General features: G+C 39.7%; 3 protein-coding genes across 7 annotated transcripts; 1 reads left to right on the plus strand and 2 right to left on the minus strand.

The window, feature by feature from the left end:
* oip5 (Opa interacting protein 5) lies at positions 1-5,636 on the minus strand. The gene is made up of 5 exons (XM_012968998.3): positions 5,305-5,636; positions 2,283-2,349; positions 1,661-1,783; positions 1,321-1,402; positions 1-1,126 (listed from the first exon to the last, which is right to left on the minus strand). The coding sequence occupies exons 1-5, from the start codon at positions 5,537-5,539 to the stop codon at positions 1,034-1,036; spliced, it is 600 nt and encodes a 199-aa protein (XP_012824452.2). The 5' UTR covers positions 5,540-5,636; the 3' UTR covers positions 1-1,033.
* Positions 5,637-5,640: 4 nt separating this feature from the next.
* nusap1 (nucleolar and spindle associated protein 1) lies at positions 5,641-18,074 on the plus strand. 2 transcript variants are annotated; one of them, XM_012968505.3, is made up of 13 exons: positions 5,641-6,149; positions 8,701-8,763; positions 10,321-10,530; positions 11,350-11,494; positions 12,333-12,422; positions 12,774-12,886; positions 13,240-13,302; positions 13,972-14,153; positions 14,718-14,887; positions 15,092-15,157; positions 15,895-16,011; positions 16,870-16,972; positions 17,053-18,074. In XM_012968505.3, exons 1-13 carry the CDS (start codon positions 6,057-6,059, stop codon positions 17,138-17,140), a joined length of 1,503 nt encoding a protein of 500 aa, XP_012823959.2. In that variant the 5' UTR covers positions 5,641-6,056; the 3' UTR covers positions 17,141-18,074.
* Positions 18,075-18,890: 816 nt separating this feature from the next.
* ndufaf1 (NADH:ubiquinone oxidoreductase complex assembly factor 1) lies at positions 18,891-24,979 on the minus strand. Of its 4 annotated transcripts, none has more exons than XM_012968472.3 (5): positions 24,876-24,979; positions 23,655-24,241; positions 21,463-21,648; positions 20,140-20,214; positions 18,891-19,094 (listed from the first exon to the last, which is right to left on the minus strand). In XM_012968472.3, exons 2-5 carry the CDS (start codon positions 24,165-24,167, stop codon positions 18,960-18,962), a joined length of 909 nt encoding a protein of 302 aa, XP_012823926.1. In that variant the 5' UTR covers positions 24,168-24,241; positions 24,876-24,979; the 3' UTR covers positions 18,891-18,959. The 4 variants fall into 4 exon arrangements, with proteins under 4 accessions (XP_012823926.1, XP_031746342.1, XP_031746343.1 ...); XM_031890482.1 differs by having other exon boundaries at positions 20,140-20,262; positions 23,655-24,169; positions 24,876-24,961; XM_031890483.1 differs by having other exon boundaries at positions 23,655-24,169; positions 24,807-24,908.
* Positions 24,980-27,024: the final 2,045 nt, after the last annotated feature.

The raw sequence follows: 27,024 nt of genomic DNA on the forward strand, positions 1-27,024 counted from the left end.
GACAGTACTTTCATTTTATTTACATCAAGTGGATCGCACTGAACCACTTTGGGTGGTGTGGTAGCTCTTGTTACAGAGGGTACATAGTTATACCAGGCCAGGGCCTCGATGTATTCCAAGGCAGCTTGCTTATTATCTATGCACATTTGTTGTACTGGGAGAACGAATGAGTGTTCTAACAAAAACAAGTACCAGTCTTGTCATGATTGTATAAACTTTGTTAAAACTGGTTGTGTAAAAATAGAAAAAAAAAAAATTGCATTTATGTAAAAATGTTTTAAGCAATAAACAGCACGGGCTGAAACGCACTGAAAACTCAACTGTTGTCCAGATACTTATTTAATTTTAACGCAGAAAATGTATGCAGACCACTTTGTACAAAGCATTAAACCACCGATTCTATTTTGCTTCAATATAGATTATATACATACACACATACTGAAGGTAGGGAAAGGGAACCTTAAAGATTATAGAAGGCTAGAAATGCACACTATGTGCTGGGCTTCTGTACCAGCCCAAAGCAACAACTGCCCTCAAGGCTGGTTAGTGATTCAGATTCATGGATGCTTATGACAAATGAACCTCATTTTGTGCTTGATTTGGAATGACCCCTGAGCTTAGCTTCTCAACAGCTGCACAGAGCAAGTGCAATTCAAGATGGTGACTCCCTGTGCAAAACTTTGAAGGCCTAAATTACTGCAGGTATAGAGGTTCTGAAACTTAAGACTGGTGCTGTAAGTTCAGTATATAAAATATGGGCCTTACAGTCATGTTCCCTGTTACCCAACTGGTAATTTGGATTAGTGTGGCTCAATTTGATTGGGTTTTCTTTTAATTAAGGCTCAGGAGAACATACTCCTGTTCAAATCTCACAATTCTCAACACAAAAAAGAGCTAATCCATTCCATGTCAGACATCCTGTCGAAGAGTACTAAACCTAGTACATAAATTTGGGTCAGCCAGATGGAGCAAAGCTGAGCAGACTCCTCCCAAAATGCAGTTAGCATGGCTTGAGGTTAGTTTGTGTGGCATGTCATGAACAGGCTGTAGTGTTTTTCTCCTGCTGTAGCAGTTGTTTGGATATCAGTTCCATTTTAACATGCAGCTGCACCAGTTGCATCTTCAGCTGGAAAAGAAAGAATCAACACATTACTTTATCACCAGCTGGGAATCCATATAGCATAAGGAATACTATAGCATAGGATTCTCATAAACAGGAATACAGTATAGTGACAGTGTAGGCCTGTCAGTCTCCGATTACACCCAAACCACGGCAGGGATAATACTGCCCTTTAATATACACTTAAAATGAGTACATACTTCTGCCACATCCTCCTCTAGGCTTGGAAACTCAAATTGCATTTCATTTCCTGGGACCAAAGCGCTGGATTTTAGTTTATAGCTGTAGGGAAAAAAAATTTCTTATAGTATTTAGACTTTAAAATTACTTGTTGACCAGCTACCATAGCACAACTGTCTCCATTTAGATCATCGTAAATAAAAATGCACAATCACTGGTCATTACTCATTAATGGATTCCAAGGTAATTAAATGTGGCCCACAGACATTGAACACACTTGCAGCCATCATTTTCACCTCCTATTATGTCATTAGGTTCCCTTTATGCAACCTGGCCAGATGTTATCCAAATCTCACTCACCAGAGAATATGTTCTTTGAGGAGACAGAATAAGCCTCTCAGGTAGGCATAAGCCCTAGGCGCAGAGTAAAGGTTGAAGCCAATATTGGTCCCACAGGAGCGACACAGTAAAGGGTAATAGGCACTGGAAGAAATAGTACATGAGATTAAGCTCTTCGTAAACAAATTTAGAAAGACAATGAATGCGGCTATAAGTAAAAACTTAATGCAACACCTATTTTATTTGAAAATAGTAGCCTTGTTTTTATGTGGGAATTCATTCCTCCTCCAGTGTAGCAACTAGAAGTCAGTCCCTGTAACATTATACAGTGTAACAATCCATTACTCGCTATTATCCCCATTACTTCCGGAAGAAAATTTCTAATTTCACAGTAAAGATCCCTTTAAATATTTGTTTAAATGCCTTTTTGCCATTCATGAGATGCCCTATTTATTAAGGGTCTCTCCATTTATGAGAATGCACAGAGTTCCAAATTGCAAGTGTTCTGGTCTCCCTTCAGGAGTGTACGTTCTCATATACCCTCATCAAAGGCCATGTGTCCGACAGACCCAAATGGGTGGAATCATTTCTAACCTACAACAGCCTCACTCTATGCTGGTTGCAATATACAGTACAGACTCACCAGCCTTTCAGGTTCCCATTCACCACAAAAAGTACTGATTCTCCTACATTCAAATCTTCTGTGACTCCTAAAAAAAAAAAAAAAAAAAGTATGATTATGTTCAGTACATATAGGATACATTGTAGCCATGTCCATTTCAATTTCCATATCTCAAAGAAATTTGGAAAGCAGGCTCAAGGTTAAATGAGGGCTGTCAAGCCCACAAGCGCAACTTGCCTTTAAAGCTGGTAATACATACCCAAATCTAGATGGATTGTTTGCTTTAGTTCAAACAATACAGCCTGACTATCTGGGCACGTATAGCGAGTCGGAGGCTATTTCCCCAGATAATTCTTTCAGTCATCCCAAGTAGTTAAGGCTAAGGGCTCTGGTACACGGGGAGATTAGTCACCCGCGACAAATCTCCCCGATATGACATCCCATTGGCGAAAATGTAAATAGCGGCACCGCGTATGCCATCCGACCGGCGATTTACATTTTCGCCAGTGGGATGTAATATTGGGGAGTTTAGTCGCCCGCAACAAGGGAGATTTGTCTCGGGCGACTACACTCCGTGTGCCAGAGCCCTAAATGGCAAAGTTTACATAGTAGATAAGAGATGCTGTAGAACACCATTATATTCTACAGAGCTTATCAGCTATATAACCTGATCCTTTTCCAGCTCCCACTTCTACACAACAGCTTATTTATATAACTATATTAGTCTCTGAAGCAAAAAACTTTTCCAGTGCATAGCAACAGTATGTTGTAAAATACCTTTAAACACTATTGGTCAATGTTCCCCTGATGCATGCAGTTTACAGAAAAGGGAATTAAAGCAGTATAACCCGATTTTTCAGCATTAGCTGATTGAACAGGGATTGTGTGAAGGTTAGTTCTTGCATTTACCAGGCAAAAACTGAAAGTCGTCCCCATAATAACCTCTGCAGGATGAGCTGCTCCTTTTCTCAAAGGGTAAAGACACATGGAGCTACTAGTAGCAGCTACGTGTCAGGGCTACAAAAATAGACAATGCTGACCATTTATGGATAATTGTCTCTAAGTGTGTTTAGCAGAGGCAATTCTCATTATTGCCTCTGGCAGGGTATTTCTGGCATTTAATAGCCAAGTAGCTCCATGTGTCTTCGCCCTAAAGGTGGTCATACAGAAAAAGGTTAAAAAAAAAAAAAAAAAACTTGGCCATTCTAGACAGTCAGCAGTTTACTAGACTTTGCAGGAGGGCAGGGCTGGAATTAGAGGTGGGCAGAATAGGCACCTGCCTAGGGCACAACAGTGGGGGTGCTAGGCAGGTACCTATTCACCTACCTCTAGTCTGGGCTCTTTTGCATTTGCCGATACCCCGTCCACCAGTTGCAGAAAAATGATCCACACAGACCAACTGCAAACTGACAGCATTAAGGGATAGCCTGTCAAAGCCCAAATCAAAAGGTGGCTTCTTATCTGTGGCAATTAGGCACCCAAGTGGGTTAAAAAACACCTGACGCTGGAGATGCAACAAAGGAAAAGGCTCATTGCTACACATTTTGGACGTGTCCACTTATTCAACCTTTCTGGGAAAGCAATATACCATATCTTTAATATTGAAATATCAAATGCTCCTGAATATGTTTTGCTATTTCATATGGAACTGTCTACTTTTAAAAATTCGCTCGAACCGCACCTACTAAACTCGCCCAAATTATTAATACCGCAAATATGGAAACAAATTGCAACCCCGACGCTGCAAGACTGGTATAAGAAAATTGAAGAAATACATAAATTTGAAGAACTCTCTTTCCTCTCCACAACACTACAACACCTATAGCTTAGTATCACTGGCTATCTTTCAAAGAATCGGACTTCTACAAACAATCTATAACCTAGCTCGCTAGAGGGACATCCACCTTCCCCCTTTTTATTTAAGTTTTGATACAATGTATAACTTTGAATGAATACAACATGTAAGATGCAGTTACCCCTCCCACCCCTTTGTTACCCAAAATCAATAAAACCATATTAAGAAAATGAAAAAAAAATACAAAAAACACACTTGACAGCACTCTAAGGGGCACATTTACAAAAGCACGAACGCTCGAGCGTTCATGCGAACACTCCGAGCATATTTTCGCCGATTTTTTGGGGCGTCCGCACGACTTTTTCGGAAAGGTTTTACCGCTGTTTACAATTGTTCGGTACGAAAATTTCGTGACTTTCGGATCGCCAATACGATATTATCGTGACTAATATGATTTTTTGTAAGCATTTTCGTGATATTTGCGATCTTACGAAATTTTCGTTTCCAATACGATTTTTTTCCCCATTCGTGATTCGGATTCGTGGATTAGTAAATGTGTCCCTAAGACTTTACTACAACACAGCAGCATATCTTTGTTGAGTCTACTTCGGGGTTTGCAGGCCCAGACTGGCTATCTGTGGATTCTGGCAAATGCCAGAGGGGCTGCTGTAAGATGCCATAGTCACTCACTATTTATTGGGCTGGTGGGGGCTGTTTGGGCCTCTGTGTATCTGAAATGCCTGGGCCTATTTTGGATCCCTGATGGTTTTTCATTCCCAACCCTTTCCATTGCTGTTTCCCAAGCTCTGCTAAAAAAAAAAAAAAAAAGTAGGCAAAGGGTAGAGTGTTGGGGAAGAAGACTTGACAAGAGTGACCATGGCAAATGAGGGTGCAAGATTCCCTTTGCAGGGGTGGGGAGGCAGCAATGGCAGGGTACCCACTTCTACAGCACATGTTGCCTTGGCTTTTATAAAGCAGAATCTGCTTCAGGTTTTGTTGCCTTTTAAACACCTGTGAATGGCGCCCTCTCTAGGTCAGCCCTTAACACCACAGCTATATTATTGGCAAGTGGAGAAAAAGAAAAAAGAAAAAAAAAGGAAGGCAACTATATCAGTTTATAAACAATGTACAGCTCTGTTCTTCCTGCCTTCTCATGTAATAAAAGGCCCTGGGCAGACGTACTAACCCGCACAACCAATAAGATACTTGCATTTAAACTGACCAAGCCTAAGGCCGCTTAGGACTCACGCAGGCAGGCGATGGCAGCCAAGCTCCTCTCCTCCCCACACACACTGAGCGAGTCCCCCAGCACCGTGTAGCAGTTCTTACACAGGAATACCACACACGCCTCAGGCCCGCCCGAACTGCCATTTAACTTCCGACATGACACCTCTGGGTTTGTCTGCTCCAAGTCCACCGTGCTTTCCCCGCAAACAGACTGCATTTCCGCAGCACTACACAATAACCAAGCGCTCCCCGCCATGCTTTTGGAACTTTATAGTTTGTCAAAGTCGCACTCTGATTGGCCAACTACTAGCCTCCGATTGGGTCACTGAGAACGCCAATCAAGAAGCCCTCCCTTCAGGTCTGTGACTGAAAAATAATACTAGTCCCATCGTCGCAATCTGCAGTGGGATGCTGGGGAATATGTAGGTAATGTTTTAAAAGTATCGTGTCAAACGTGTAGCTGCTATGTTCGTATTGCAATAAAACATAGCTCTCAAAGTGAAACAGCTGGATTTGAAGCTTTTATTCCCAGCCAATCGAACACATGGTTACGCCAGCGCCATCCAATAGAAACTGGACGTACAAGTTGTGTGGGAGGGTATGTTTACTCAGCTGAGCGTTCATTGGCTAGAAATGACACGCCACTGGCCAATGATGGAGCCGAGAAGCTGAGTTTTGAAAGCAAGCCGTTAGTTCTTCCTACGCGCCTAAACGTCAGTTTTGTTGTATGCAGTTGGAGCCCGTGTATACACAGGAATCGCAACGTTGTGACTATGGAAGCGCCGACTTTATCCCAACTGGAGGGTCTGAGGTACTCGGAACTGCAAAAGCTGGCAAAGACAGCGGGACTCAAAGCTAACCTCAAGGTAAACATGGGCAATGTAGCAGAGAGATGCAATCTGGATTGGCCAGTTACTAACCAGTTTCCTGTTATTGTTCCCTCTCACAGGGCAATATGGGGCCTTACTCCTGACATGGGAGGGATCTTTAGCCACCAATCACACTTTTACATTACTTGACCTATGGGGGGGGCCTATGCTGTGTATGCTGGGGGGGCTACAGGTTTATTATTATTGTTACTTTTTATTACTTATCTTTCTGTGTGGGCCCTCTGCTATTCATATTCCCATCTCTTGTTTAAACCACTGCCTAGTTGCTAGGGTAAATAAGCCCTAGCAACCATATAGCTACTAAAATAAATGGAGGGCTGCTTGACAAAAAGCTAAATAACTGAAAAACCCTAAAGAAATAAAAAGCTAATTTAAAGGTGAAGTAAGGGTGAAGACGCACAGAGCTTCTAGTAGCAGCTTCTTTTTAACAGCTGTTTAATTCCAGAAAATATGCTGCCTTAGACAATACTGAGCATTGCCTCTGCACACACATAGAGACAATTATCAATAAATGATCAGCATTGTCAATTTTAGTAGCCATGAAAATGAGCTTCTATTAGGAGCTCCGTGTGTCTTCACCCTTAAGGTCACAACATTTAGGCTAATGTCACACGTAGTGTATGTAGCGTATTTTCCGCAAGTCGAAAACCGCTTGCCAAGGATATACTACATACACTTAAACATCCTTCTACCTGTGCCTGCATCCGAATGCATTGAATACACTCAGGTGCAGGCACATGTAGCTGATATCCGCCAGAAAACGTGAGACTTTGCATTTTTGGTGGATATTGACTACATGTGCCTGCACCGTATTCAGTGCGTATGTAGCGTATTCTCAGCAGACTGCTAAGCGCAGTTTTCTGTTAATAGTGCTGTTGATCAGTAGTGCAGGTATGGGATCCTTTATCCGGAAACCCATTATCCAGAAAGTTCCGGATTACGGAAAGGCCATCTCCCATAGACTCCTTTTTATAAGCAAATAATTTTGATTTTTAAAATTTATTTCCTTTTTCTCTGTAACAATAAAACAGTACCTTGTACTTGGTCCCAACTAAGATATAATTAATCCTTATTGGGGGCAAAACAATCCTATTGTATTTAATAATGTTTAAATTATTTTTCATTGGACTTAAGGTATGGAGATCCAACTTATGGAAAGATCCCTTATCCAGAAAACCCCAGGTCCTGAGCATTCTGGATAATGGGTCCCATACCTGTACTGAGGAAGTGTAAAAAGTAACAGTTGTAACTAGGGATGCACCGAATCCGCTTTTATGGGTTTCGACCGAACCCCTGAACCTGCCCTGACGGATTCTGCTGAATCCCAAACTGAATCCTAATTGGCGTATGCAAATTAGGATCGGGAAGGGTTAAAGATTGGCACGCAGCGAACAATTTCTCCCCCCCTGCCAGTTAACCCTTCCGAATGCTAATTCGGATTTGGTTTGCTCGGGACCGTGGATTCTTGAAAAAAAAAAAAAAACCCCAAAAAACTGGATTTGTCCCGAATCCGGGATTTGGTGCATCCCTAGTTGTAACCATGTATAAATATAACAGCAGAGTTCTAGGTATTGTTGAGAGAGAAATTACTGACATCTATAAGTTCTGTAGGTCATAATATTTGTGAGGTGGTTAGCCAATTCAGGCTTCAAGTGCCAGTAAGATTCTCATTTTCATAGGCTAGCCACGGGAGCCAAATTTTATCATTTTGTCATTTTTTAACATATACAAGAGTTTTTCGTTGGAGGCTATGCTAATTATTTTTGTTTTGAAATAATTTAATGGGTTTTTTTTCCAGTCTGTAGCATATATTACTTGCTATGGGTTACTGCCCTGGTGCAGATTTGTAAAGTGTTAATAAATAAACTCCGCAGATTAGTTTTGTTAAAGATTAGTGTGCATTTGGACTATACTAGCTCGGCTATTCAATATGATACAGTCTCATGAAGTGTTTTTGTAGATGGGCACACTTTAATTTAACATGATACTGACATGCTTTGAGGCTTGGGGTCTAAAGGAACCCCGAGTACCTGTAATTCCAGGCATAGGTGCTTTTACTTTTTCCCTACTATAATCCCTGATGTGTGCCATGTAGATGATACATGAGGCTTGGTGTCTTTAAGGATCCCTGAGTATCTATGATTGTAGATATAGATATTTCAGATATCATATTAGAAATAGATATGTAAGCTTTAGATATGCTGTTAAACATGCAGGTGCTTGTACTGTACCAAACTATGTGTTACCTTCAGGGCAGCCTGGCAGTGTGTGAGTTCCCTTACAAGTCTGGCACACAGTAAAGGTTCCACACCCACTATACTTATAGAAGGAGTGAATTCAGCACTGTCTGTTTCATAGAATCTGTAAGATGATACTGTAATAACCGTGCTACATAACAAGGTGCTATAGCAACATGATTTGTTAACCCCTTGTTAATGTTTTTGTGCTTGTGTATTGTCATTTTAATTAAAGAAACTGGGATTTTCTCTTCATTCGCACATTTATTCATTCTACTTTCTTTTCAAAGGCTGATAAACTGCTCAAGGTTTTAAAAGCACATTTCTACCCAGAGAGCAAAAATGAGACTCTGGTAAGTGAATTAATACATTTATCCATCTTCCACCTGGATGGCTGTTTGTATATTTGAAAATCTGTTAGAGGCACACTAAACCTTGGAAAGAGTAAAATATTGTTTCCTTAGACCAGTGATCCCCAAGCAGTGGCTTGTGAGCAACATGTTGCTCCCCAACCCCTTGGATGCTGCTCCCAGGGGCCTCAAAGTAGGTGCCCATTTTTGAATTTCTGGCTTGGAGGCAAGTTTTGGTTGAATAAAACCCAGTGTAAAGCCAAACAGAGCCTTCTGTAGGCTGCCAGTCCACATAGAGGCTACCAAATAGCCAATTATAGCTCTTATTTGCACCCCAAGGAACTTTTTCATGCTTGTGTTGCTCCCCAATACTTTTTCCATTTGAATGTGGCTCACAGGTGTAAAAGGTTGGGGACCCCTGCCTTAGACTGTTAAAATCTATAGGTTTTGATGCAAAAATGGGTCTTAATGCTGGTTAGAATGTCCATCCTCCCTTTAAATGGGTAGTTTACCTTTAAATTAATTTTTAGTATGACGAAGATACAGATATTCATAAACAATTTGCAATTGGTCTTAATTTTTTTATAAATTTGTGTTTTGTTTTTTTTTAATTTATTTAGCTCTATGTTCACATTTTCCAGTTTGGAATTTTTAGCAACTATCTGGTTGTCTGAAAGTCTGAAAGATGAATAGGAGAGCCCTGAATAGAAAGATAAGGTAGTTAAGTCTGCTTGGGTCAGTGACTTCCCCTTTTGAATGATGGAGAAGAGGAAGGCAATTGATTAAAAAACTACAAACATTAACAGTTATTAAAACTATAAACAAAAAATGAAGACAAATTAAAAAAAGATGTTAAGAATAGGGTATTCTATAACACACTAAAAGTGAACATAATGGTGAACTACCCCTTTATTGCATTAAAATGTCTTCCTACTATAAACTATTATACTTATTCAAGTAATAATTCTTACATCACACAGCTAATTGCCAGTATTATAGGGGAACTAAACCTCCATTGATTTTTTAACTGTCACCCCCATGGCTGTGCAGCAGGATTGGTGGCTTCAGTGGTTGGCGCTGTCACTTCCACCTCCAGACTCAATGGCAGGGATTGGCAATTAGGAGTAAGCTCACTAGGATCTCACCCTTGATCTGTAATTAGTTGTGGAAGTGACACAGGACAGCAATCCGTTTGATTGGGAGGAGACTAATAAAAGGGACATCTCTATGACAGTCAACTTGTATGTGCAAATGCATTAATTCATGTAAATGGTAATGCACCTCTTAGTCCATAAACTAAACATGATGTAGCACTTGCTTACCTACAGCATTGTTTCTGGCTGTAGTGGTTCCCAAGGATGGCAACAAGCCCTTTATTAGTACAAATCTAGCACCAATAGCACACTAGGTATTGAGGTTAATTTACAAGTGAATGGCTGATTCATGCAATTCAGCTGCTTATGAAGCCATCTTTTTCCTAATACGAAGGTTGCTGGGTGAGGGAACGGGTGAACATTGGCACATGGTGTTTTATAGCTTTTATTTTCTCCATCCTCTAAGGATTCAGATGGAAGCTCTTCACTAACTGATACTGATGAACTGAACAGCAGCCAAGAGAAGGAAGAGCCAGTCTCTGTATCCTTTGTTACTCACAGACGAGGCAGGGGCCGGAAACCAATACGAAACCAGGACATCCCAAAAGATGAATTCCTCACTGTCAGTGCTGGGGTTGGCACAGAGAATATGGCTTCATCCATAGACCGCACCCAGGTAATTTTGTTTTTTGTCTGCTGGCTATTTGCTCATATCATGAAACACAGAGGTACACAGAATGTCATATAACTGATAATATGTTCCAGGACATGTAAAGAGTGGTTTCACTCAGTCCTTTTTAATTCTTTGTGGTTTTTGATTAATTAAGTTTGTTCTGCAAGTTTATGATTTTTTAATTTAAGCAGCTGTTTGGTTGCTAGGGTCTCACTCTAGCAACCGGCAGTGGCTTAAATATAAGATTTAAATGGAAAGATAATCAACAAAGCAAATATATGTATCAACTTCTAGCCTCAGGATTAATGTGCTTTCTGGCTGCCAAGGTCACGGATAATTCTTGTGTTTCTGTGCTAAATGGTGGTTCTCTGCTTATTTCTTTTGCTCAATGTGATGAACTAAATAGAGGCATCAGAAAACCCTCCCTACGTCGGTAACTTAAACTTTGCCCTTCTGTTCGGTATGGGTAGCACAGCAGGAAGCGTTCCTGTTAAACATGTATGATATTAGTAGTGCAAAATGTCTTCCTACAATAATAATTTTAGTTTAGTAATATAATTAATCTGGTGACAGAGGCTACCAAATCCGGTGCCTTCCTCCTGGGCACAATATACCCTTTTAAGTTCTAAAATGCATTTATTTGTTTTACTTCAGTTGAGCTAATTATAGATGACCATGTTTGTAGTATCCAGATTTAGGCCTATATTTTGGATATATTGGTGGCCACCATATGTTTCTGGAGTAAGAGTTTTTTTTTTTGCAACGTTACTGTGATACATGTATAATAAAGGATTGTAAAGCAATCATGCCTTTTTACCAAAGCAACAGAACTGTACGGAGTCAAAGAAAGAAGAGACAACCTCCCCCATTATAGACAATAAACATAGAAAAAGAAGCCGATCTGAAGACATAAGCAAGCAGAACAACTTGGAGTCTACTGGGAAGACTGAGAAGCGGCAAAAGAAAGGTATATTCAGTTCAGTTTTCTGCTCGGTGAGTGTATCACCTGATACCAGCCACAACATGTCATGGTTTTTTTTTTATAGGAACAGCTCGACAGGTTAGAGAGATGTAAAGAAGGAAGTTGAGTTCTGTTTATTATGTTAGACATCACATTATAGATTACATGTTTGGTTAATTAACTATATAAATACACTTCTAAAGATCCCATAGGAAGGAATAAAATGTGGGTGTGAGTTTTTTATGTATTTAAGCTCTAAAATCCCATTTTAATAAATCAGCCCCTAAGTGTAGGTCAGTAGCCTATTTGGCAGCAGGAACACAAGGCATAGGCAATCACCCATGAACATTAACCTACAACATATATGGGCTATAAGCTACCAAAACAGTTTCTCACACTATGTGGCAGCTAAACGGTGAGCAGGGTATGGGCAGGGCACGTCACTTTCTGGATATGTTTTTTGTGACTGCCACTTTGTAAACTGAGTTGCAAGCAGATATAAACTAATATGCTGGGTTAGGCAAACAGTTGCTGTTTTTCTGGAATATATATTTTCAGTGTCTAAAATTCTATATAGTTACTTGGAATCTGCTGTTCTCACAAGAGGCCAAAAGAATGCCTGTCCTGTCCATTTAATAATGTTCTTTACTGGTCCACTCACTCATAATACAGTACATAGCACCAATCTTCTTATAATACCTGGTAAATTTTATCAAAGCTCACACCTCGGCCTTGTGTTCCCGAAGTCCCCACTAACAAGTCATTCTGCCCTGGGCACATTGCTTGAAAATACTCTTCTCTAAATCCATTGTTTAACCCTGAATATACTTTTCTCTTATGGCAGCCAGCAATGTTACTAGTGTAGCTTCAACTGGAAAGATTCCAAGACTTGCTGGTCGTCTGTCTAAGCCTGGATCAAAACCTTCCACTCCAAGTATGTCATATATACATTCATTATTATGTTATTTTATGGTTTTCATGAACAGGGAACTAGCACAAAAAAGTTTTATGAAGAATGTGTTTTTGCACTATTAGCAAATACTGAATTATGTGTGTTTAAAAACATCTCTGTATATTTTGTATAGTTTCTGTAATAGGTTTTTATCGTTTAACAGTGCTATGATATCGTTTCAGCTATTAAAATAAAATATATGTATATATGAATGCTGGTGGGCAATGGGCTATATTTAAATGGCTCATTTATATTAGTTTATCTAATGTGAGTGCATTAAGAGAGTTGTTTCAAATAGATTTTTTTATCAAGGCCATTTGATACTTTTAACAGATTTTAAAAAGTTACACGAGGCTCACTTCAAGAAAATGGAATCTATAGACAAGTACATGGAGAGGAAGCAGAAGCGCCTTGATGCAGTTAGCAGCTCTATCCAGGAAGTAAAGGTAAACCTTCCTTTTGGTTATTTGTCCCACTGCAGTAGCTTATAGCAACCAGTTAGAGGTTAGCTTTGATCAGTCTATTGCTGCTAGAATAATGAAAGCAAATCTTTTGCCGGTTGCTATTTGTCTTAAGCTCCAATATCTGTAATTGCATCATAAGTCTAATAATTTATATGGTGTCTTAGTACTGCCATAGCTCTATTTTGAAATTTGTTTAAACTGACAAAAATACTCATTCTAAGGCATCCCTGCTTGCAGTGAAACAGCCCACTTTCCACCACCTGGAGGCAATTGTGGGGTGACGTAGGGACATGAAATCCAGCAACTTAATACAAATTAAATTTATCCATTTGCAGATGTTAACAAAAAAATCCAACCTTCTCAAGTCAGTGGAGAAAACACCTGTCAGCGATATAAAGGTAATATTTGCACAGTGATGGTCACATAATGACTTGTCAGATAGGTGGTCGATTGGAACACTGCTACAAAAATGAAAGAACAGAGTCCAGTTACATTGTTTTCAAAAAAGATGAGTTACGGTTGCCATACATTTGTGGATCCACTCATTTGGGAGGTCACCAAATATGTGGATCTTTGCCCAATGTGGCCACCTATGTGCTGGGCCATATCAGGCTGATTCGATCACTTGGCCCTTGGGCCAATGATTGGATCATAATGGAGGCCAATGCAGGCCCTTGGGAGAGGCTGACATCAACCAGCCAGCGTGCTCCCCTCAGATGGGATTTTTAAACTTGCCAATAGACATCTAGCTGATTTTTGGCCAGATATCTGCCAGGGTGGGCCCATACACAGCAGATAACCTGGGGCATTTAAGCTTTTCTGTTCCTTAAAATAAAACTGCAAGTCACCATTTAGAGGATTTAGACTAATACAAAAAATATATATGTTTAAAGCTATAATAACAAAAATAAAGAAAAAGTGTCAGACTGGTGTGTATAAGACAGATTCCCTTTCAACTAAAGCAGACACATTTTTAATGGCATTTGGTTAACAAGTCATGTAGCAACCCTAAAATTCCAGTTAATATATTTATTATTAAAACATTGTTCATTCCCTCTCCATTGTAGAAGCCAGTAAAGAGCAGGCTTTCATTGCTGAGCCCCTTACCTCGGACCACTGGTGCATCTCCTTCTCGCACACCCTTGAGCCAGAGACGTTCATGCCGCTCTAGCACTGCCAGTAAGAGCATCCTGGTTGATAGATCTGGGTTCAAGCCTTCGGTTTTTTCGTCATCCAAAATGAACGTTAGGTAATTGGGCTCATTTTCTCAACGCACAAAAAATGTTTTTTGATATTCATTTCTTACACCCAGTACTTTTTTGTTTTCCTGTGTTCCTTTCTCTGATTGTTTCTATTGCTGTTGTTGTTATCAGTATTGCCAAACTGTGCTCCTCAAAGAGCGCTGTGCTTAAAGGGTGCAGGGATCCCTACATGAAGTCTCACCCTGGCTGTCAGCTGTTCACTGCGATGGGTCTCACTAGAGACCATAGATCCAGCCAACTGGTGATAGGACACTTGAAAAAGAGCAAAGGGGTGGTGTTAGGGGGTAAAGCAGTACTAGCCCTGGCACACCCACTTTTGCTTACATTAAGCACCCTGCCACCCGGAGGGAGGAGCTTTTCTCCATTTGTCTCATGTCCTACCCAGAGATGGTAGAGAAATACTAATACAGGCTTTATGAATAGAGAAAATATGGTGGCTGTAGCCTGCTGATAGAGCTGTCATTCCTATTTTGTTTTAGTATCCCTGTCCCCCAGAGGCAGGGGCTAACCTGACCCTTCAGTTGAACTGGTGTTTCTTTTTGCCTATTTAGGTTTTCAGAAGCTACAAAAGATAATGAACATAAGCGCTCTCTTATCAAGACGCCTGCCAGGAAGTCCTCTAGCTTTCTGGCTGTCACTCCTGAGAGTGAACCAAGACGAATTTTGCCCTCCGTAAGAAAGACTGAATTGCTGCCTGCTCCAGAAAAAGCTGATAAGCCAGGTATAGGGAGATGTGTAACACTAGTTGTGAGTTGCTTGTTTGGTAAAGGTTGGAGAATTCCTACCATCAACTTAAATTATTCCTACTTAGGGGGCAAATATCCAGCCTGGTTCCTTAATGTTAAATTGCTGTTATTGAGCAGCTGGCCTCTGTAGCAACCTATTATGAATCAATTTTCTTTTTAAAGCTTCTTTTTATTTGCAGATGTTAACATCACTCTTAACACCACAACCCAACCATCTCCAGCTACCGGAATGAGCGCCTGTAAAGGTAATAACTTGTACAGTGATGGAGATATTTTACTTGCTGTTATAACTTACTCAATGAGTTATTAGGAGACATAAAGGATACGTCTCCCAGTCTTGAAGGCAATAATAAATGTATGGTGCTGGTTTTACTCTGGGCTTATCAACATCTTTAAAAATGGTCCCCTTATTGAAGCTTCCCATAGATCTGGTAAGGCCCCTGTTTGCGTTTTAAATGAGGGGTGCACATATCCTAATGGTCGGTTCTGGAAGCACAATCCATGCAGACACATCCATGCAGACACACACCCAAAGAGAGCCTTCAGTCTCCTTTTGTGTTCATCTACCTGCTGATTAGTTCCTATCCTATAGTGCAGTTTGCTTAGTGCCAATTAGTAGGGTTTTTTAACTTATTTAAGCACATTACTTCTGTATTTAGAAGAGTATAATGCACTGGCACTTTTTTTTTTTTTTTATACAATATGTCTCCTTTAAAGTCAAACCAATATCAGAATAGTTTAAATTGCACAAACATTTACACAAAAAATGCAGAAATGTAGATCTACAATAGTTCCTGACACAACCCATAGGTTGGTACTGCTAAAGTGCTGATAATAAAAGTCATAGTCATATTAAGGTTGCCTGAAAATACAAATGCAATGAAGTATAGTTCAACAATTCCTGCACTTATAAAAATAAATCCTATATATGTATATAATTCTGATTATATTTCTGTTTGCTCTTTTTTTCTATTATGTGTAGCTATCACACCTTTCAAGTTTACGGCTCAAAATACAGAGACTCCAAACACAAAGAAAAAGGGTAAATTTGATCTGCAGGCAAGTCTGTCCCGGCAGCTTGGATACCAGCCCCACAAAGGTTGGTTCTAGTGAACATTCTGTTTTTCATCTCTATATGAAACTGCAAAGTATGTTATGATTATTGCTGTAGCTACACTGTTCTTCTCTCACACAAAAAGAAAGGAATTTTCTCCCTTTCTTCTACAAGTATATTGGGGTACAGAGGTAAACCCAATAAACTGGGCCTGCTACACATCTCCCAGGACTGTACACTCCGTATAAAAATGTTACCTTTTCTCTTAAAGTACATTGGGGTTAAAGTAAAACTGTGAGAAGGATGTCTCATGGAGACCAGCAAGATCCACAGTTTAAAACTGTACTTGCTTCAGAGACCTTGCTCTAGGGGGCTCTGCAAACACCTCAATATGAAAATAGTCCTGTACAAATTTACATTATAGAAGAAAATGAATGGCCATACACATGCTGATGGCCGGAGTCAAATCTACCCTCAGAGTGGGAGGGCAAAATGGGAGCTTTTGAAACTTAGTAGCTGACATATACAGGAAGACATCTGACCACAAAATATATCACACAATATAATTCTTACCTTTACCTTTCTTACCATTATACCTTTACATTTACTTGCTGTATTGTGCTGGGTGTAGAGGAAAACCAGTGCTGGCATCAGTTTTATGGGATCTCTCTGTATGGCTATGGAGTCGAACCTGCTATGGAGACTTCCTTTCCAACATCCAATCACAACTCTTGTACTGTTTTGGTTAAAAAAGCCTTCTTATTTTTTATAATGTGGTTATAACATAATAGAAAGTCTACAGTAGGGATGGTTAATATATGTACAAACTGCCATTTTCTCTGATAAGTCACCTTTTATGTTATGTATAGATTTAATATTTATATACTTTTCTTGCAAATATAGGAAAACTTAAACCTTGGGGAGAGTCTAAAGAAAATAAACCTGATCCCAACAGCAATGTATCTGTTTTGAAGAATAACTACAAGCAACCCCATCTCCAGACCAGGTCAGTGATCATATCAAGCTTATTCCTCATTCCTTTGCACTTGAAAACTAGGAAACTAACTATTTTTATCTCCCCAACAGAGAGGACAGACGAAACCAGCATGTACAGAATAGAAAGAACAAGAGGGACCAGGCACTGGGAACAAGGAGAGGAGTCCCTGTAAAGTAGAAAAAAACCCAACACATTTTAATGCATCTTGTAAATATTCTGCCTTCTTTGCCATTTCATTTTTAACGAGTTTTGTACATATTTTCGTACTACTTTAATTGTAATACGTAATACTTGCGAATAGTTCTAAATCTGTGTCATTTCTGAGCTTGGCTTCTGCATAGTTTTGTAATGGACAAGTGAGGGAAGGTTTTTTTTTTTTTTTTTTGCTTTCTTGTTTTAAAGATATTGCGAAAAGCTCTAAAATATATGCTCCATTTTAGCTGTTATGGAAACCAGACTTGGCCTCGAGCATTTCTAGCTGATCCCGATGTGTTTCAGATATAGTAGCAAGTTAAAAAGTTATGTAGAGTGCAGTGTTTTAGCATAATATGCTTATTATATGGGTAAAAGGAACAGGTGCCAAATCATGTTGCGGTTTTATTGTATCGTATACACCACAACATTGACAGCAGTGGGAGAAATCCAGAATCCTGCTTTTTTTGAGCGGAAATATTTTCACTTAACGACTCTTGTCACATGGGGTGCTTTGCGCACAGTGAACAATAACCCGAAAGCTCCAGCACTGACTTAGCAGCAGTCCCTTGCAAGCGCTTGTTAAGCAATTTCTGCCTATAGCCCAACAAATGTACTACATTCTTTTGAAGCCGATTTATTCTTGAGCTGATGTTATATTACATCTCCCAGAATGCTTTACCTCTGTATTATGTTAGAGCAATGCTGGTAGTGAAAGAGCATCTCAGGATCTATGGGTAAGCAATGATGATTTGGACAACAAAACCTGCAATATGTATTTGTGTTGCTTTGTCTCATGTATCTGTATTAAGAGCTGTTAATGTTCCATTTCATTACAGTGAACACTAGATCTGTTTCTTATATTGTAAACAACTTCCTTTGTAGTTCTACTTTAACATTAAAACTTTTTAACTATTAAGTTGTCCTTTATATACTAACGTAGAATCTGAACTTATTATTATTAGCAACTGTGTACATAGGTGAAGCCTGAGGACCCCTGATAGGAATTTACCAAGTGACTTCCTTGCATCCCTTAGCCAATAACACTGTTAAAGACAATAAATATTGTCATGAATGTGACCCAGCTAAAAAGAAATGTCAAATAGTCAAAATAGCCTTTTGGTTTTGGGACAGATTGAACTTAAGCATTTTAAACTCCAATCACATCATGTTGCGCTGCTTTCCAAAAAGCAAAGGCACCAAGAGTGTATTGTATGTGTGTTGTATTCCCAAAGTAGCATTAAAATCTCTAGGTGGAATAAACTTTGTTATGGCAACTGTTTGCCAGTGTAGTGATTGTTACTAAAAAGCCATTATTTTAATAGCATTTCAACACATTCTCCAGAATCCTATGGATCAGGGATCCCTAACCTTTTTTACTCATGAGCCACACTCTGATGTAAAAAGTGTTGGTGAGCCACTCAAGCATGAAAAAAGTTCTTTGATGATGCCAAATAAAAGCTGTGATTGGCTATTTGCTACATTGCCCCTATGTGGACTGGCAGCCTACAGAAGGCTCTGTTTGGCAGTACACCTGGTTTTACACAACCAAAACTTGCCTCCAAGTCAGAAATTCAAAAATAAACACCTGCTTTGATGCCACTGAGAGCAACATCCAAGGGGTTGGTGAGAAACCTGTTGCCCCTGAGCCACTGGTTGGAGATCCCTGTGCTAAGGGGAACCTGACCAAAGGCTGTCAAACAAGCTCTGGTTTAGGGAAATGAATGTGCAAATCTGAACACCAATATGGCTTTATTCACAAGAATACAAAATGTATTAAGCAAGGTTGACTTCGCAAGGTTATTTATGGGTTGCGCTTATATTTCTCATAGGCAAATTCTTCTGTGTGTGCTCTGTCATTGCAAAGACCAATAAAGTCTATTTCCAGCTGAAAGGGTCCATTGGCCTTGTCACCAAGGGTAAATCCAACCGCAGTTATCTTTAAAGAGAAAAAAAAATAATTTTATAATTCTGATATTGGCCTTACAAAGTGCCACAAACAATACCTGCCTCTCAAGCTGTATGCTATATTCTGCTGTGCACCAATAGAAGAAACTGGCAATTCACCAATAAGATCCTATAGGGTTTTTGCCTGGGGCATTGCCATAATGACTCTGCTTGATAGTGAAGTGGGTTTGTACACTGTGGCGTGCTGTTTGCAGTAATCCCCCAGCCTGCCTATAAAGGGAAACTGACAGGCAAGATTTGGATTTGTAAGTACATGTATGGGACCTGTTATCCAGAATTCTCTGGACCTGGGATATTCTGGATAAGGGGTCTCTCCATAACTTGGATCTCAATACCTTAAGTCTGTGGAAAAATCATTTAAACATTAAATATACCCAATAGGATTGTTTTGCCTCCAGTAGGGATTAATTATGTCTTAGCTGGAATCAAGTACAAGGTACTGTTTAAGTACAGAGAAAAAGGAAATCATTTTTAAACATTTTGAATTATTTGATTAAAACGACCTCCATGGAAAATGGCCTTCTCTGGATAACTGGTTCCTGGATAATAGATTCCATACCTTATTTCCTGGAGATGGTAATTCCCCTCCCCCCAAGAACTATCAATTTTTGGGACCAGAGCATCCCAAATAATCCTAAAACTACAGATCTGACAACTCTAATAATGATCAGCAACCCAAACCAATTTATGAATCTTCCTTTTTGGCTTCTTAGGCAACTCACAATACCCCACTGGCAGAGTGTAACTTGTGTAAGATGACATTGTCATCCCTTTGGTGGGAGAACATGGATGTGCCAAACCACTCATACAGATTGCATGCGCTCCAGCTATTGAAATCACACCCCAAATCCATTATCAGTAGCAAGACACAATGCAATATATACCCATAATACCCATTCATGGCTACTGCCCTCCACAGATGGTTTTGACTTAATACTGGCACACAGGAATGGCTGTGACAAGGCTTCCAATCGCTATCTCTAATTATGTTCCTAGGTTGTTTTTAACTTACACACCTTGTCAGTCCATAGAGGATGCTGGTTGTCCTGAATTCTGCCACGACTGGATAAGAAGAATTTGGAGAAAGGGATCTGCCAGAGACAACAACTACTCAATGAGATGTACACATTTTCTCTGCACTGAGGTGGACAAACAAAGCAAACATAAAGCATTTATGGATGTCTGAGACATTGACTGAGCAACTGGTACATACAATATATACATCATTATTGTGTTTACCCCATATACTGCCTGCTTCTTACACAGGCCAATACAGGCTGGTATTCTACATAGTACTTTTTTTTCAGCAAAGTGCATTAGGAGCAAGTACATAGATAAACAGATAAAAAAAAAGGTTTTAATATACACAATTACAGTAGGTTTACTTTCTGTAAATCCCAGCTTTTATATTACTGGTCCAATCCTGTTTGGGGAAGTAAGCAACTTCCATTTGACAGTTATAGCCTGCCGAGCCTAGCCTGGCCTCTGGGTGTGTAGGAGGTGGTCACTAATGAAGGCCAAGTAGGCAGAGACTCAGGTAAGCTGCTTGGTCAGTGTGTTACTAACCACCTCCCGATACTTTGCGTGTAGGCCCAAAGCATAAGGGTCACAGAACTTTTTCCCAGCACACATCTAGGACATTTAGCCATTTAATAAAGGCTTATGGATGTATCATCCTTTCAGGTTTAAAGAGTCAAACAATGAGAACTCTAAAGCCTCCTTACAATTGTCATTTGGCACAGTGCCCAGGTCCTGTATCAGATATACAAATTGCATAATATTTTCTACCATTAGCTGCTATTATTTTTTCACATCTTACTGCCAGTTATTTGAACCTTTCCCGAAAAGGAAAAAAGAAAGGTTAGGATTCATCCCTTACGTGTAACTCTCAGGATATTGTAGTGCAAAACCTTATGTTTAAATAGATGTTTACAGATGGGGGAAACTCCCATCTCCTCTGGGTTACAGAGGGAGAGAAGTCCTGAAAAATGAGGACTTTCTGCCCGTTATCCTTATACACTCATCCCATCCGCTATAGTCTTTGTGCTCTGGGCAACTAAGGGGTCCGGGCAGGGTGAAATGGGGCACCCCTCTGTCTAAGCAGGAAACTCAGAACAATGGCATCCATTAGGAAGGCCCACCCACCGGAAGTCCAATGTCCCCATGCTTAAACTGCCCAAGCTTGATGTTTTTTTTAATGACACCTCTTCTCTGCAGGAAGTGGCTGCAATCTGTCATTTTTAGATGGGATTAAACTATTACACAGCCAGATATTAGTTTGCCCAATCTTGGCAAACTCATCCCAACCTCAAATACAGGATTTAATGGTTTTCTTTTACCTTTATGTCTTGCCAGTAAGGGCCTCCTTGGGTGTATATGAAATAATTGTATAGATCATCCCTTTGTTGGGAGAAATAGCTGTCTGACTTGATGTTCACCATCCAAGGTCGTCCATCCCCACGTACTCGCAAGTACAGAGTGTTAAAGTTGGACCAGTCATAATGCAGCTTACGATTGAATGCTCCCTACATGTTAAAAACAAACAATCATGAAACATTTATGTGCATTGATTTATACCCTGAGGTTTTTGCAATGACAGATTTATTACTCTGGAGAAGACAGGCCATGGTTGCAATCACACATGTGAAATGTTATTTGTTGGTAAAGCCAAGCTGGCAGTCTGCTAACGTTCATTATTATCTGGCCACTGGGGGAGCTGTTACATTAAAGTTTATGGAGATAAATACTTAAAGAAAAACTGTCATGGGAAAACATTTTTTCAAAATATATCAGTTAATACAGCTTCTTCAGCAGAATCCTGCATTGAAATACAATTTTTTAAAGCACAAACATTTTTTATTTTGTATTTCACATTGGGTTAGACATATTCTTCATTTCCCAGGGTGCCACAGTCATGTGACCTGTGATCTGATAAACTTCAGTCACTCTTTACTGCTGAGCTGCAAGTTGGAGTGATATCCCCCCTCCCAGCAGCCGATCAGCAGAACAATGGGAAGCGAGCAAGATAGCAGCTCCCAGTAGGTATCAGAATAGCACTCAATAGCAAGAAATCCAAGTCCGGCTTGGGACTCCTCCAGTTACATTGGAGTAGGAGATATATTAAGTTACCTGAAAGCAGTTCTAATATGTAGCACTGGCTCCTTCTGAAAGCTCAGACACACAATGCACTGAGATGGCGCCTACACACCAATATTACAGCTAAAAAATACATTTGTTGGTTCAAGAATAAAGTGTTAAATGGTAGAGTGAATTATTTGCTATGTAACCAGTGTAATTCAGAAATAAAAAGTATGCCATAAAAATCATGACAGAATCCTTTTACCTAAAAGAGGAAATAAATTGGAGGTAAACCATGCATATTTCATAAAAATTGTTTATAATGGAAATGGTAATGGTCCACTCCAGTAAGTAACAAAAACCAAAGGCCGTTGGCCCTCCAGCTATAAATCTCCAGCTTTCCCTAATGGCCACTGTAGTTTGATGCATGTTGCACATACCTACCATTAAATATTCAATAAACAGACTGTGCACACTTAACTGGTTTCAATATAAAATGTAGCAGTTCACCAACATTCTCATTAGTCTTTTATTTGGAACTGCTATCAGATCAGTCTAAATATTAAATAAAGGCAGTGAATAAATGGTACAGTGTAGCCTTTAAACATTTAATAATGAGCACAGCAACCCACACCTTTACTGCCTTTTATAGAACATTTCCCCCTGACACTGCCATATATTTAACCCAATATATAAAAAGGCAATAATTTTGCCTAGGTGCCGTAACCCATTAGCAACCAATAAAATGGGTAGAGCTATTCTAAAACAACAATAATAACTATTTGGACAGTTATTATCTGTGTGTAGCTTCTGTTCCGCAGCTCTTCTGTGTTGCATAGTAACCACACTGTTGTTAAGAGGGACAGTGGCTCAAGGGCAGAGGCTAAAACACAACAATGCTTTCCTATTGCAGTTGCATTGAGTGGCTTATCTAGCTTAAATCTGCCCATGTATGGCCTTAAGTCTGCCCTACAGACGCCTGGGAAAGGTAATTAAGCCATGTAGCACTGTGTATTTTTCCCAACAGTAGCACCAACCCCAGGGATAAAGACATAGCAATTTTATTCACTCGGGGGGCGCCCAACATATTGGCATCCCACAGTGAATTTGCTATTCCTTCATATTTAAAAGTTACATTTAAAAAAAAAAAAAAAAATTTATGAACACTAAAAATATTTAGCAACAGATGTGATTCTTTAAGTTCAGCTTTAGTATGTTACACTGTAGACTTATTTGTTACAACTTTTCAAGTGGTTTTCAATATTTTTTAATCATAGTTTTTGAATTATTTGACTTCTTCTGGCTCTTTCTGGCTTTCAAATGGGGGTCACTGACCCCAGAAGCCAAACTGTGTCAGAATATCAGTCTTTACATCAGACTAAAAGTAAATATAAAGGCGAACAACCCCTTTACATGGAAGTGCATTATTTCTCTTTACTAGCACTGTACTTACCAAAGGGGTTTTGGACTTCATAGTGCAGTACCCACTGTATCTTGTTTCGCCATCCCGAGGAACTTCAGTATTGAGGGTACCATAAAAAAGAGCTGTCTGATTGTTCCTTCCCAGCTTTAGAGACACCTGACTTTTCCCTCCTATCTCCTGGTCTGACGATAGAGTCCATTTGTCCAGATCCTCTAAGCTTCTGAACTCCCAAACAACATTTGTCTGCTCCAAAATATTCTCCCTCAAAGTCTTTCCCCCAGGACCTCTCAAATGATCCTCTACTTCCTTCTTCAGCAACCCAAAGTGTTTCTTCACTCCTGCCACTCCCTTCTCAAAGCTGAAATTGATCCTTTTCCAAGGAGGAGTGTTGTCTGGGGGGAGGCCAGGCCTGCGATATTTGCTGCTGTACAGTTTGCATTGCAAGAGTTGTGAAGACGGGTGCAACAATGGGCAGAATGGTTTAGTCCATCTGGGATGTCTGCACAGATGTAGCTTCTGTATTATATTTAAGCTTAAAGCCATTGCTGTTTAGATATAAAATAAAAATGTTCAGTTTATAAAATCCTGAATGTTGCATGAAACCCAGGGGCCTTTACCTAAAAATAATTTGGGGTTTGAGAGAAAAAGACAATATCATTTAAGACATTTAAATACAAATACATTTTTTAAAGAAATCTGTAGAAGTTACTGTGTTTTTCCTCAGGGCGCAATTATCAACATCAAAGATTCTTGGGGGGGGGGGGTTATTTACAAACATATCTGCACCATTGCAACCAACCAACATTGAATACATTACAGCAGTGGGGAGCATCAGGTAAGGTGTGAAGTTTAAGAGAGCAACTCGCTTGGGGGAAGGGACAGAGACATGTGCTAAGTAGGTATTGTGGGTTTAGGGCTCATACATTTCCTAGCAATGCATGCTGATACATATACAGAGAGATCATCATCAATAACCAAAAGGCTTACCCCTGGAAGCAGAAGCTTAGGAAGGCAAGGTCATCATTTCAGCAGAGACTGACATAACAAAAGAAGGTCAAGTTGGTGCAAAACAATGTAAATGACAGAAAGGAGCTTGGATACTATGTGCCTTTATTGCCTAAGTGGTAAAGCCCTGAAGGACCCTGCATAGCTGCCTGTACCGCAACAAGTTCCATTATATACCTGGTATGGGGCTGCAGCTGAAGCAAGCACACAGTATTACCATTATTCCATAAGGCTACAGCGGCTCACCTCCACAGTGCACTCCTTCAAGGAGCCATAGTACTGACAACCCGTGAACCTCTGAGCATGCGTGTCCGTGTCGCCTCCTAATGACCTCACCGCTAGCCAACCAATTAAACGTGAGAGCGGGCAGGCAAAGGCAGGCATGCGCAGATGCGTTGCTGATGGAACGCATGGGAAAGCGTTTGTATACAGCTTTATTTACACCTAACAAACATTCTTGAAGACAACGTTACAGATTAGTCTACCTAACTAAGATTATCATTCATCTATCCAGCCATCACGTGCATTCAAAATTATGAATTTATAAGAAACAGTGAGTTAAGAAGATCGTGTTAGTTTGTGTAAAAAGCTTAATACATATACCACATACTAGGCAATATTGCATCCCTTTTCCTCAGTTTTAAATATTATCCTTTATTTATATATCACTCATATATAAATGCAGCACATTGCATTGATTATGATACTCATCTGCCCCTTTGCCATTGGAGCTTACAATCTAAGGTCCCTATATCATTTACATACACTAAGGTCACTTTCATCAAAGGCCAATAAAGCTCACTGTATGGTTTAAGAGGAATCACAGTTCCCAGAGGAAACCCACACAAGCACAGGAAAAACATACAGTGCCCAGATTGGAACCAAATTCAGGGAGCCGTGCTAATTACAGGCCACCAGTGTAGTTTACATCATATGTCTTAAGTATTTACTATTAGGCCTTCAGTGCTACTTGGTGAAAGTAAATATCCAAAAAAGAAAAAACTGCCAATTGATGACCTGATTCATTCTCTGGATTGGCCACATTTTAATTAGCCAAATGGAGCAAAATCTTGTATGTGACCAAAACGTTAACAATAAAACTGTTTCCTAACACTTAGTAAGGCCTGTGAGTGCAGTTACTTTTTTATTGATTTTCTATATGTGTACATGAATGCATGTGCATGTGCATATGAGTTGGAGCCAGTCCCACAGTACCAGACACAAAAAGCCGCAAAAGACTTTGTCCTTTCTTAATATCACAAAATTACAAAGTTGATAAAAAAAAATAGTTTGAGTAGGAAGCATTTAAGGGAAACTAACACAAAAATGATTGTTATAGATGTTACAGATAGTGTATGTATACAGGTGTTTCTAGTTATAATGAATTTACCATTTGGAAACACAACAGATAAGCACACCGCCATCTTACCAGCGGCTGTGCTGGTCTATTCCCAGACTGATTAGGGTTGTATTTAACACACAACTGCCATGGATAAGCATTTGATAACAAGTGCTTTCTGTAACAGTGCTCAGCTTACTACTATTTTAAATAGAGTGTCTTTATGCCATTTTGTTAACTTTGTTCTATTTGAGTTAAATCTGCTTTGTTTTGTTTTATAGTTGGAGTAGATAGAGGTAGAGCAGGGATCCCCAACCTTTTATGAGCCACATTCAAATGGAAATAGTGTTAGGGAGCAACAGAAGCATGGAAAAAGGTCCCGGGGGTGCAAACAAGAGCTATAATTGGCTATTTGGTAGCCCCTATCTGGACTGGCAGCCTATAGAAGGCTCTGTTTGGCTTTACACTTGGTTTGTATGCAACCAAAACTTGCCTCCTTACCAAAAATGTTAAAATAAGCAGCTGCTTTGAGGCCACTGGGAGCAACATGTAAGGGGTTGGGGGGCAACATGTTACTCACGAGCCACTGGTTGGGGATCACTGAGGTAGAGGGAAGTCATCAAGGTCACAGCAAAAGCTATAATCCCCCATTTGCCTGATATTTGTATGTTACCCAAACTCCACCCCCCATTCACCCAGTATTGGCTGAAATTCATAAATGCATATTTTTTTTATCAAATAGTGAGTTTTAACTTTCACCCACTGATAAACAGGCTTCTAAAAATCCCATAGGAATGAATAGAATATGGGTGAGTTTTTATGTATTAAGCGCTAAGCTCACATTTTGATAAATCTGTTCCATACTGTATGTGAATGTGATAGGAATCTTAGATTGTAAGCTTCACCAGGGCAGGGACTGATGTGAATGATGTATATTCTCTCCAACGCATTGGGTAAAATGTGGCAGTGCAATAATTGTAAATAACAGGCAATAAATAATATATAACAGTTCAGTGTTGAATGCCTCTTTTCTTTGCTTCATGTTGCTTAGACAAG

The sequence above is a fragment of the Xenopus tropicalis genome, chromosome 8, assembly GCF_000004195.4.
Source record: "Xenopus tropicalis strain Nigerian chromosome 8, UCB_Xtro_10.0, whole genome shotgun sequence".
Lineage (NCBI taxonomy): Eukaryota > Metazoa > Chordata > Amphibia > Anura > Pipidae > Xenopus > Xenopus tropicalis.

What these genes read in the sequence shown, in the direction of transcription:
- ndufaf1 (XM_031890482.1), bottom strand. Translation starts at nt 24,167, where the DNA reads ATGGCTTTAAGCTTAAATATAATACAGAAGCTACATCTGTGCAGACAT. An exon ending in TGAAGTCCAAAACCCCTTTG is followed by an intron (nt 21,649 to 23,654) that starts GTAAGTACAGTG and finishes TTTAACATGTAG; the next exon opens with GGAGCATTCAATCGTAAGCT. An exon ending in ATCCTCTATGGACTGACAAG is followed by an intron (nt 19,095 to 20,139) that starts GTGTGTAAGTTA and finishes TTCTCTTTAAAG; the next exon opens with ATAACTGCGGTTGGATTTAC.
- oip5 (XM_012968998.3), bottom strand. Translation starts at nt 5,539, where the DNA reads ATGGCGGGGAGCGCTTGGTTATTGTGTAGTGCTGCGGAAATGCAGTCT. An exon ending in AATGGGAACCTGAAAGGCTG is followed by an intron (nt 1,784 to 2,282) that starts GTGAGTCTGTAC and finishes TATTTCTTCCAG; the next exon opens with TGCCTATTACCCTTTACTGT. An exon ending in TAGAGGAGGATGTGGCAGAA is followed by an intron (nt 1,127 to 1,320) that starts GTATGTACTCAT and finishes TTTCTTTTCCAG; the next exon opens with CTGAAGATGCAACTGGTGCA.
- nusap1 (XM_012968505.3), top strand. Translation starts at nt 6,057, where the DNA reads ATGGAAGCGCCGACTTTATCCCAACTGGAGGGTCTGAGGTACTCGGAA. An exon ending in CACCTGTCAGCGATATAAAG is followed by an intron (nt 13,303 to 13,971) that starts GTAATATTTGCA and finishes TCTCCATTGTAG; the next exon opens with AAGCCAGTAAAGAGCAGGCT. An exon ending in TGGATACCAGCCCCACAAAG is followed by an intron (nt 16,012 to 16,869) that starts GTTGGTTCTAGT and finishes TTGCAAATATAG; the next exon opens with GAAAACTTAAACCTTGGGGA.